The following is a 12,438-nucleotide window of genomic DNA, read 5'->3' as shown; positions in this document are numbered from 1 at the left end:
GATGGTTACTATAGCTATAGATTAATTTGGCTTAATAGATTCGTCTCGTGATTAAGTCACAACTTATGAAATTAGTTTTATAATAATTTTATATTAGTGCTCATAATTGGTGTTTAAATATGCGATGTAACGGGATTTATGACTTAAACTGAAAAAAGTAAACAAGTTCTTACTCGGGAAGGCTATACTTGACTTGGTTATTTTATTATTATTTTTAAAAAAAGGGTTAGGAAGCAAATGAGTTTGAAAACAAAGTCGATTAGGACTCGGTTATTTTATTCCCGCACGTTTTTACCCCTTAATCTTCTCCGTCAGTGGTGGATTGACATACCTACGAGCTTTTCAGGTTAGGTTTCGGAGTTTCACAGTTTTCCTTCTACTTCTTGAACTTCCGTTCTTCTCCGGCGTATCGCCAAATCCCCCCAATTAGGTCGCTTGGCATAGGCGTATCCAATGGGTGGCACCGGTATGGTGCGGCATACCCTAGGTTAGTACACGTACTCCCTTCATTCCACACTAAATCAATGTCTAGGTCTTAAATTTACCCAAAATAAGTGTACATCTACAAATAGGATAAACTAACTCTAGTTTTTTTTACTTTCTCTTCACTCGAGCTACAAGGATTACATCTTGATAGGGGTACATACATATATTTACACTAACATTGATCTCTTCCCTAAAACTTTAGAAGTGCACTTATTTTGGGACGGAGGAGTAGCTATCTGTCGCCTCCTCCGACCGGGCTTGTACCCTAATCCCTTTGTCTTGGACGTTAGAGTCTTGCACGACACACCCGCTTCACAACTCGTCCACTCCCCTACCCCCAGGCGCTCCTCGACGTCTGGGCGGCGGTGCCATCATGGCTTTGCCTTGACGCGTCCCAACCCTAGACGGGCAAACGACCATACCTGCGGATGTCAAAACCTGGCCCCACTCCTATCCGGCCGCCGGCGCCCAGTCCATGGTGTCATGGCCGGTGGCCTACTTCAACCCTCCTATGTGCTGGTAAAGTGGTGAGCAGCTTTATCATCTGTTTGTTCCGTGTATATTTCCCCACCAAATCTCTAACCTTAACTTTTCTTTGATGCAATCTAATTTGTTAGCTAGTTGTTGTTAGATTTTACCATTTAGTAGTTGTGTATCGTATTGCAACGCAATTTTATGAAACTTTACAGTTACTAAATGGGTATTACCGGTTCGCATATGAAAATTTTGGTTCGGCATGTCCCATGTAAAAATTCTGGCTACGCCACTGTCGCTTGGACTTGCAAGTTGCAACCGTTGCCCCCAACTGGCCACGCAATCCCATGGCGCCGCGCGCCGCTGCCGCTTCGGAGCGTGACTCCTCGTCCGGCGCCGTCCAGCTCCTGCTGCGCAACATCGACTCCACCACCAGCGTGATCCGGGCGCGGCGAGAGGACACCTTGGACTCGGTCCTCCTCGGCCGTCTCGGGAAGGGCGCCGCCCGCGGGGGCGAGCTGCGCGTCTCGTACGCCGGCCGGGACCTCCCGCGCGGGTCGACGATCGGCGAGCTCGGCCTCCCGCGGGACCCCACGATCCATGTCTCCTCCCGGCTCCGCTCCACCCCGTACGCCGACGCGTGGAGCCTCGCGTCCGAGATCGCCGCGGCGAGGAGTGGCCAGCCGGCGGACCTTGACAACCTCGTCGGGAGCTTCCTGGACTTAGCCCACGCCGCCGACAGGAAAGAATCTCCTAGCTCCCGGGGGGCGGCGGTCGCCGCCCACCTCGACATCTTCCTCTGCAGCGGCGCCCCCGTCGTGCTCGTCCAGCAGTACCTCCACGCCGACGAGCCCCCGCGTCGCGCCGAAGCGGAGAGCGCCATCCGACGCTTCATGTCTCCCCATCTCACTGTCCGAGGGTGGACGGCGCCGGTGCTCCTGGAGTTCTGCCGATACATCGCCGCCGGCGACCCGCTTTACGCTGACTTTCGAGGCACGCTCGCGGCGGTGCTCTCCGACCCCGACTGGACCCCGGCGCGCTGGCTTGACCTGCCGCAAGAGCGGGTGGCCGAGCAAGTGGGCCGGTTCGCCGTGGAGGCGGCGAAAGCTGTGGCCGAAGAAATCGCTAGGGCGCACTGCCGCCCGGCGGCGGGTCCATGGAACTTGGCCGCGTTCGAGTTCAAGATCTTCTGGTCGGTGCTGCGCAAGCTGGACGCCGACGCGCCGCGTCTCCAGGGCAGGGCAGGATGGCCGCCCTGTCCGAGGCGCTGGCGTCCCTGCTGAGAACCGTCGACGCGTGCATGGCCAGATTCGATACGAGCCTGCGGCGGCCGCCGTCGGGCGAGCACGCCGCGCCGCCCAAGTGGACGGCCTCGCCGCGCGCCGTCTGGGCCGTCCTGGCCGAGGTGGACGCGTGGTCGCAGTCGCAGCAGAACGCGTTCTGGTCCCTCCGCCGCGCGCCGCGCGCCGCGCTGGCGGAGCACCCGGCGGCGGTCACGGCGCTTGTGCTGAGCGCCGGGAGAGAGATGAGGAGGAGCAGCAGCATCAGCTGGATCGCCAGGCATAGGGACATCCTCCCGTTCGAGGCACGGAGGCACCTGGCCATGGCAATGCTGCCGGAACTCGTCGCCGGCGTCCACGCACCACCGCCGTACGAGATGCTCATCGATCGGCCGCGGTTGCTGCCCGACTCATTCGGGTACATTGCTCGTGCAACGCCCCAGGAGCTGGGCGCCGGCCTGTCCGTGGCGTTCAAGCACGAGCAAGCCACCGGCCCGGCGTGCTGAGGGAGTGGTTCTGCTTGGTGTGCCAGGCGCTGTTCAGCCGGCACCTTGTTCTCTTCTCAGCGTGTCCGCATGACAGGTGAAGGTTCTTCATCAATCCCAGTGAGTTCGCTTCGCCTAGCCCTCTCATAAACTTTCATATCGGTTTCATTCTACAATAACGACCATGTTCTTGTAGTGTATAGTGGCGCAATAATTTCTTTGATAAGGAGGTGCCAGTTATCTGTCCACCAAAACATACTTGCTATATAGTTCAGAAGACTGTCCTCTTTTAGGCCAAGATTCAATGTCCTAATATTTAGTTATTTTAGCTATTTCTTCTCACTGAATACTTTTAGCTACCTCACTCAATTTAAATCCTATTTGGATCCAAGTGCTAATGGGTGAAAGTGCTAAACTTTAGCACTAGCTCATCCAAACCGAAATGCTAATGGGGTGGGCTAAACTTTTGCCAAGACTCAAAAACTTTAGCATGTATATGAGTGCTAATATGTACTAAAGTTTAGCACTCAACTTTACTTTGAAGTTTGAAGTTTACTTCTTTTGACCAATTTGAAGTTTCCCAATCTCATCAATGTTAAACTATGTAAATGATTGCACCTTTCTAACATTTCACATTTTTTATCCATATTGCAGCATCTGTTGTGGATCCACTGCACCTAGAGTACTTCATGTTTGCTGGACGCATGATTGCATTAGCTCTGATGCACAGAATACATGTGGGGGTCTTCTTTGACCGGACATTGTTCTTGCGACTAACGGGGAGATCTCTTATATTAGATGACATTGCGGACACAGATCCATCCCTGCACAAAAGCTGCAAACAAATCCTAGAGATGGATCCGAGTCTTGTGGATTCGAACGTGTTGGGGCTAACATTTGTTCGAGAAGTGGAGGTGTTAGGGTCTAGAACGACCCGTGAGCTCATCCCAGGAGGGAAGGATGTTGCTGTGACTAGTCAGAATAGACAGAGCTACATCAGTCTGCTCATTCAAGATAGGTTCATCAACAGCACCAGACTTCAACTGAGTCATTTCATTATAGGATTTTCAAGTTTCTTCGACAGAGGGAAACTCTGGGGTAAAGTTCTTTAAGAGTTTGGATGCTACAGATTTTGATCGCATGTTGGGCGGCGGCAGCGATGACACCATAGATGTGAAAGAATGGAGAGCGTATACTGACTACCGTGGATACAAAGAAAAAGATCGCCAAATCAAATGGTTCTGGAAGGTATGTCCAACTCTTCAACTCATGTCTTGATGGCTAACGTAGGCAGATGTTTTTACTCCCTCCGTTCCAAATTATAAGACATTCTAATAATTTTGGAGAGTCAAAGTTTTTTATATTTGACCAAATTTTTATAATAGAATAATAACATTTAGTATATAAATAAGTACCATTAGATTCTTTATTAGTTATATTTTTATAGTACATCAATTTGATATCATAAATCTTTATATTTTTCTCTATAATCTTGGTCAAACTTGAGATTTCTTTGACTCTCCAAGATTCTTGGGATGTCTTATAATTTGGAACGGAGGGAGTACCTCTCTTGATACAGTCATTATTCGATCAAATTTAACACATTTATCCAACGCATTATTGTAGACAGAACAATGTCTAGGATATATTTTTAGTGAAAAGATTTAAAAAGAAAAACTCTTGCTCCATGACAGGCCGTTGAAAACATGACGGTTGAACAGCAAAGGAGGTTGCTCTTCTTCTGGACTTCAGTGAAGTATTTGCCGTCAGATGGTTTCTCGGGGCTGGGTTGCATGTAACACCCAAAAATTCAAATTTGTTTTGAATTCAAATGAATTTATTCAAATGAGTTTGAGTTTTAAAAAAACTTCCTTTCTTCCCTCTCCAAACCAGCCCAGCCCATCTCCTTCCCTTCTCCCCCCTTCTTTTTCCCGCAAGGCCCAGTCGGCCCAACTCTGCGCCGGCCCACCCCACCTCCCTCCTCTCTCACCCTCACCGCCAAGTGGGCCCCGCCTGTCGGCACCTCCCCCTTCCTCCCGCCTCCCTCTCTGCCGCGAGGAGCACCACCGGCCGCCCGCTCCTTTCCCCAGCGCCCGCTCGTCTCCCTCCCCTCCTTCACTCCACGCCATCAAGGCCCAATGGGGAGCCGCCGTGCCCCCTCCCTTCCCCTTCTGTTTCCTTCTGTTTCTCTTCAACGGCTGCGCCACCATGCGCCACCATGGTCGGGCCGCACCCGAGCGTCGCGCCCCTTCCTCTGCCGGCGTTTCCCCTCCCTCTCGGCCTACAAAAGCTGCACCCGAGCTCGCCACTCCTCCTTTCCTCGCCCTCGCTCTCCTCTGCCCCTGCTCCTCCACCGCAGAGCTGCGCCGCCGCCACCGAGCTCGGACTGTCGCCGTCGATCCGCCGCCTCGCCACCTCCCGGGCTACTCCGACCTTCGCTGAAGCTTCGCACGGGGGTGGGAATCCTCGCCAACCCGTTTCCCCTCTCCTTCCCGCCCTCCAGCGGCTGGAATTGCTCGCCGGAGTTCCGCGGCCACGCCTCGCGGCCGTGGGCTCACCCCGGCCTCTGCACCACCTCGTCGACCTCGCCCTCGTGTTCGGCATCGCCCCCACGTCCTTCTCGGCCTCCCTGCGCACGAGGCCGAGGACCAGGGCGCCGCTCCCGGCGAGATCGCCGCCCGCCGCTGCCGTGCGCCATGGCGCACCTCACTCCCGGCCCGCACGACCTCGCCCTGGACTCCATCGGCTTCCCCGTCACGCGCGCCAGCTCCCCGGCCCATCTCCGTTGCAAACCGAGCCCCGGAGCACCGTTTTCGGTGAGCTCCGGTGGTCCGCCACCGTCTCCGCCGGTCGCTGGCGCAAAGTGCTGCCTGCCCGAGCCGAGCCGAGCCGCGAGCCGCCCTAGCCGCCTCCAGCCGTTGGATCAAGATCCAACGGATCTGAATCCCACAGCTGAAGTCAAACCCAGCCCCATACCGGTCAACCAGTGGCGTTTTTGCTAAAGAGCCCCTATAGTTTTACAAATCAACCTGCAGTCCTGAGTTGTTCAAAAGTAATTAGATTTAGGTCCTGTTTCTTCCGTTTAGACCCCTGATCTCTCTGGTTTTTAAACCCGCAGTCCAGGACCCCTCTTTTTGCATGCTAACCCCTCTGTTTACATGTTTATTTATGTTTTAGCCTCTGGTTTCTTCAGATCTAGCCTCTGGAAGTTTAAATATCTCGCAAACAAGTCCCTGGAACCTTAGTCTAGCCATATCTTTCACGTTTTAACTCTGATTTCAGTGATTCTTGCGCTCATGCGATCCTTGCATCATGCTCTACATCTTTCTCAGCTTATTCAGTTCTGTTTTTCCTGTTTTTATACTATTTCTTATTTTGTATTGTTTGTTTTGCTTGTGTGATCGTGTAGACGATGTGCTGTTCGAGGGAGAACAAGAACAAGTATACGAGGAAGAGAACCAGCAATTAAATGAGGAAAGCAAGTGGATTTCCCCCTTTACATGTTCTGTTTTGATCCCAATAATAGCATGATGAAATACCTTACTTTATTGTTCTATGCATGAAATTGATGGGAATCCTATTAAGGACTTTACCTAGTCTTTTTACCTAAGCCTTGAAACACCGGGTTTTATATCTTGCTGGGTAGAACGAATTAGTTGCTTAACTTTGGGAATGGTGTTATCTTAATCTTTCGAAAATGATAAATATGTTTTATGTTGTTATACTTGTTTTAATTACAAGATCATGCTATATAAATGGAACATGGAGAACCACCCAAGAAAACCGTACAACCACAATACCATATGGCTCTGGTCTTGGCTGATTAATTAGAGACTCTAGCTTGTGACAGTCTTACCGAAAGGGCAAGAGGGGAAGCATCGTTGGGGTATAACCCGGTCCTCTTGGGGTAGCGGCCTTTGCTAAGGTGCTGACCATTAGGGAGGTTTATACTCTGCTTTGACTTGAAACCTTAGCGGATTGTCACTTGTTAGGGAATCTTTGTAAAGGCCTCGTAGTGGACCGCTCGCCATTCACCAAAGGAAGTGTTTAAGGGCCTTACAAACCCGGGCGACACAGGGGGACACGAATTGTGGAGAAAGTGTACAACCTCTGCAGAGTGTAAAACTGATATATCAGCCGTGCTCACGGTCATGAGCAGCTTGGACCCTCACATGATAATTGAACTTGAAGAATAATTAACTTGTGGTTTTTGGTTTTAAAATGTTGGATCCTTTTAGCTTATGCTTAAGTGGGTTGGTATATACTTATATCTAGTAAATAGGCGCTTGTTAATAAAATTTGGCCAACTAAAATGCTAACTGCAATAAACCTTAGCCTTTCCTTGATGGCCTTGCATTTTCTCCCACTTGCTGAGTACCAACCATAAGAGTACTCACCCTTGCCTAATTGCTGTTCAGAAGAGAACAATGAGGTGGAATACTACAACGACTTTGAGGAGTTCTAGAAGCGTTCACCAGTCGAGTTCCTGTGGGAAGCTTTGTTGAAGATATCGTTTATGTTGTCGGTGAAACGTTAAGATCTTCGTGTCTATTATCGGAGTGTGTAATAAAGTACTTATTCCTCTTTTGTTTACGTTGTTGGACATTGTCTTTGATATATTCACTTATGACGTCTTCCATATGTGTGAAACATGATCCTGGCACACATATAAGGTACATCTGGTGTTCTTTCGAAACCGGGTGTGACATTGCAGCAAGCTGCTCATATTTCGGGCCTCCAGCTCCCGCGACCATCTCCCCACTTCGCAAACCTGCTTCTACCACCTCAACCTTCCAGCTTACACTTCATCCAGTATGATGCAAAGGCGGTTGCATATGATTGTACAGGAACACGTGAGCAGCAGCTTCGGTGAATCATAGGCTTTGCTGCTCTTTGATTTAATCTTAAGTGGCGACATGGCAAGCATGTATGATCCTTCGTAGCCGCAATCTGATAATGCTAACACCCGATACTAGAGTGTAGACTCGTAGTGGCCATATAGAAGATTGGACATTCACCGAGCTTACATCATATGGAAGTTCGATTTTTATTAGTTCGTTCATCAATGACCCATCTGTTTGATGTGTGACAATCATCGTGCTAATGAGATATTATGCCTGGAGGTTTGGCATAGCTGTGTTTTGATGATGCAATTCATATATAATCTGAATTAGGGGTGGGGGTGGGGGGGGGGGGGGGTTAGAGTGAGAATTTAGGGGGGGGGGGGGGGGGGTCATTTTCCTCTTCTTCCTTCCTTAGGCCTAGTTTGGAAGCCCACTTCTCCGCCGGGATCCCCATTATTTCCCCGCGTCGGCAGCCCATGCGGAGTCCAGCAAGCGCCTTTGGAAACTCATTGCGTGGGGTTTATCGGCCCGGATGAGCCCAATTTCCACGTGGAATAGAGCCCGGCCTCTCGATACCGGGGAACACTCCCCGTCTCTCGTCTCGCTTCGTCAACCCCGTGCGGTCGAGCGGGAGAGTGCCACCGCCGCTGTCTGTCGATCTCCTTTAACTTGCCTCTAACCGCTAGTGCCACCATGGAAATCCGACTCAAGCTCGACGGCAAGATCCAGGCGGGCGAGCACCACCGACGGTCACGCATAGGAGCGGCGCGGTGCGGTGCGGTGCGGTGCGGCGGAGGAGCAACAGGCAGCTCCGACGGCGGCGAGGAGGTGGAGGGGCCGGAGATGAGGAGGAGGAGTCGGCCGAGGAGGGGAGGAGGAGGAGGAGGCCGGCGTGAAGCGAGTAAGAGGGGATTTTTATGTGTAAGTGACATTTTGCAAAAAAACTCACAGTGAAACATATAATTTGTTTATAGTTTTTCTGTGTCTTGGAACTTTTATAAAAAATTCTTGCAACATAAGAGTGTTTTTTTGAAAACTTTATAGATATCCAGTTATACTAAATCTGCTTGAGGGGAGCACAAAAACATAACTTAAATCATCTCTCTCCTATACATAAAATAAAATTTAGGTATTCATTTATATCAAATCTGTTAGAGATGTTCTAAATGATTCTAGAATTGTTCTAAGAGATGACAAGTATGGTTGGTTGGCATCAAAGTTGTGCTGTGATGATATTACATTAAAGAAAAGAAAAACTCCATGTGAGAAGGAAATAACCAGAGTTGAAAATGAAGCATAAGGATCGGTTCAACTCCTGACCGAAAACGGAAGACTGAACGATATAAATACCCCGTGTCCCTTGCTTTTCAGGCTTCTCAATATTCTACGGAAGCAAAACCCATTACACGATCGTTCTCCCTGACACGAACCTACATTTGATTCAGTTACACGATCGTTCTCCCTGACACGAACCTACATTTGATTCAGTTTATTACTCCCTCCGTTCCAAATTATAAGTCATTCCAAGAATCTTGGAGAGTCAAACCATCTCAAAGTTTGACCAAAATTATAGAGAGAAATATAAAGATTTATGATATCAAATAGGTGCACTATGAAAATATAGCTAACAAAGAATCTAATGATACTTAATTGGTATCATAAATGTTATTATTTTGTCATATAAATTTGGTCAAACTTGAAAAACTTTAACTCTCCAAGATTCTTGTCACACCCGGTTTTAAGAACAAAACCGAATGCATAACCATATGTATGCCAGGATCAAATTTCATACATATAGTGACATTATAAGTGAATAATCAGTAACAATATCATGTAAAAGAGAATTACAACAATTAAAAGACTATCAGAGTTATACAGCTTATCCTGGAAACGAAGGCTTCAAACTTCACAGGCAATCGACTGGGGGTTGCGTACGCCTAGAACTCAGCATCATCTTTAAAATACTTCTCACACCTTATCCTTCTGAGCAGCAGTAAGTAAGAGTGAGTACACTTATGGTTGGTACTCAGCAATGCCACAAGAAATAACCAGAAAGTGATTTATATCCATCTTTAAGTTTATTAATCATGTAAGGGTCCAAGCCGCTCTTGACCGTGAGCACGGCTAACCGGTTAGTTTTAACTTTGCAGAGGTTGTACACTTTCACCACAATTCGCGTAATAGTTCCGAAGAACTTTGAACCCAACCATGCATGTGCCGCCCAAGCACGTTATCACACTTCCTTAGGTGTGACTACATAGGGACGCTACGAGGCCTTTCCAAAGAATTTCTATATGTAAGTGTTCGTCCCAACAATTGCAATCGCTTAGAAGACACAGCTTCCTTCACCTGCTCCATGACACAAGCCCAAACACCACCAAATGAGCCACCCCAACACCACATATAGTTCATCTAATTAATCAGCCAAGACCAGAGCCATATAGTATTGTGGTTATACTGTTTTCCTAGGTGGTTCTCCATGTTCCAATTAAATCATATAATCTTGTAAATAAAGCATAGATAGAAGTATGGTTAGGGTCACTTGCCTTTCACCAACAAAAAACTACTCTTACTGCTCTTCACTGCTGTTCAGTTCTTGCTCACTTGCAATTCTTGATTCTTCAAGCTTCAACAACGATCCTTCTACTCGAAACAATCATCGACAACATACAAAGCAAATAATAGGTACAACTAAGAACAATACGCCAAACAAAAGAAAGACTTTAAAAGAACGCACTAAAGGATAGGGCTCGTTGCTATGCTTACGAAGGCGCAAGAAACGCGAGAAACGAAGCTACAGTTGAAAAGACACAACTATCGAAAGATTGGTGTTAACAAAGAAACTATGAGCTTCATTTGTTTTAATTAGAAAGCACATGTAAAGGACTTTTAAAAGAAAAGAACTTGATTACAATTAACTCACATTATATTTGCATTTAGAAAAATGAAGTGAAACTTAATCAAATTATATATATAATTGTCTATATAGAAATTTCACTAATTAAACAATTAATTAGAGAACAGATATGTGAGAGCATCTAAACACATATATTTATAGGATTTATATTGAACTAACAAATTATAATTGGAAACATATTTAAGTTGGTATTAATCAAATTAGCATTAACTATGAAAACTAGAGTTAAAACTCTAATTTGTTTTTAATTAGAAACGCTAGATGACAAGATATTAATCAAATTAAATTTATATTAATTTTTTTAAAACAAGAACTATGGCAAAAAGACACTACTAAATGATAGCTTAGGCTTTTAGAAGACTAACGCAACAAGAACGATAAAAAACGGATCTAAAATGAAGATTCTATGGGCTAAACGGTGATCTAGGGGCCCAGTTGCAATTAACCGTAGACATTAGGGGTTAGCAGGAAACTTTGGCAAGACACTGAAAATAGTGCTCACAAATTGGATAAAAGAGAGGGTTAGATCTGAAAAAGGTTAGGGTTGGGGTTGGACTGAAAAGAACTAATAGATCTAGGGGGTTTTCTGCAGATTTCCGTAGACTCAAATGAATCTACAAAAATTACAGAACTTCATAGGGACCAAATAGAAAAAGCTTGGAACAGCACCCATGGAGGGCGGCGGGTACTGTAGCACGAGTTCCCGGTGTTCTAGGGCATCTAAGGGCTTGGGATTTGGTGGAAAAGAAAGAGGAGGTCGAGGAGAACTCAACTCGTTTTGGTGCTTACCCATCGCGGAGACTCATCGTGGAGATAGAAAACGAAGCTGGAAGTTTCGACGATGGCTCTGTTTCAAGAGTTCATCAGGGACATCGCCATTGCTCGTTGGTCGTCTTGTTGCTGTGCACGCGGGAGGCGATGCAGGTGAGCAGGGGCCTAGCAGGAGGGGGCGCAGCTGCAGGGATCCAGGAGGCACGGGACGGAGGGTGCTCGCCCTTGCGGCGCTCGGAGAGGCGGCGGCCTGAGCTGTTCCAGGCAGCGTGCAGGGAGAGGCCGGCTGCAAGGGAGCGCTGCTGCTGCAGGGGTGGCACTCGGGAGGGTGGAGGCCGGCGAGCAGGGGGTGACGAGAGCAGGGAGAGCGATGGCCTAGGGCCGGCGGCCCTAGCAAGCAGAGAGCCCGAGGGGAGAAGGAGGTGCAGGAGCTCAGTGCTCGCTCAATATATAGGCGACGCTCGCGTGGCACGCACGCCAAGAAAGTGGCGGCAGCGTGCAACACCCAAACTAGATCAAGCAGGTCACATGTAGGACTGGGCTTTGGGCCAAAGGGGTTCGGACTTGGCTGATATGGGTTCGTATGTGGACTGAGGTGGGTTCGATCTTGGCCGAACAGGAAGACGATCTGAAATGGAGGAGAAAAACAAGGCTGGGCCTGCCGATTGGGTAGCAAGACTGGCCGAGCAAATTCGGTCACAGTCGAAGTAGGTTCGGTCATGGGCTAGGTCGATCGAAAAGGACAGAGGTGCAAACTAGCGAGCACATAAAGGCCGGATGAGTGGTACTGGACCGATCAGGAGAGTGGACTGGAACGCAGACGGTCGGGCTTGCGTGGTGTGTGTGAAGACAGCACACGCGAGCTATCTGATCTCGAAAGAAACCCCAAAATGAGCACGTGGATCTCGCCCTGCCGGTGGCATTCTTGAGTACGATAAGGTCGAGCTTGTGCGACCAGAACAGACTCATCATCCTAGCGCGTACATAGGAAAGCGAGGATTGACACGGTATGGCTACCATATGCAGGAAGAGAGAGGAGGGTGACAGGTGGGATTGGTACCTTCGGAGAGAGAGGGAAAGGAGTGACAGGCTGGCTGCTATACCAAGGAGGTGAGCGGGAAGCAAGGGGATGCTCGTATGAATTGAGATTGATTCATGCTATTGATTCATGCTGATGGACG

At 48.4% G+C, this 12,438-nt stretch overlaps 1 protein-coding gene and 1 pseudogene across 1 annotated transcript; both read left to right on the top strand.

The window, feature by feature from the left end:
• Positions 1-1,307: 1,307 nt before the first annotated feature.
• Positions 1,308-7,697, top strand: LOC120713518 (annotated as a pseudogene).
• LOC120639250 lies at positions 4,939-6,701 on the top strand. The gene is made up of 2 exons (XM_039915229.1): positions 4,939-5,181; positions 6,135-6,701. The coding sequence occupies exons 1-2, from the start codon at positions 4,944-4,946 to the stop codon at positions 6,254-6,256; spliced, it is 360 nt and encodes a 119-aa protein (XP_039771163.1). The 5' UTR covers positions 4,939-4,943; the 3' UTR covers positions 6,257-6,701.
• Positions 7,698-12,438: the final 4,741 nt, after the last annotated feature.

This window comes from Panicum virgatum, chromosome 6K (genome assembly GCF_016808335.1).
Source record: "Panicum virgatum strain AP13 chromosome 6K, P.virgatum_v5, whole genome shotgun sequence".
In the NCBI taxonomy this organism is placed as follows: Eukaryota; Viridiplantae; Streptophyta; class Magnoliopsida; order Poales; family Poaceae; genus Panicum; species Panicum virgatum.
The sequence above is the reverse complement of the archived record's forward strand: the minus strand, read 5'-3'. Positions and strand labels throughout refer to the sequence as shown.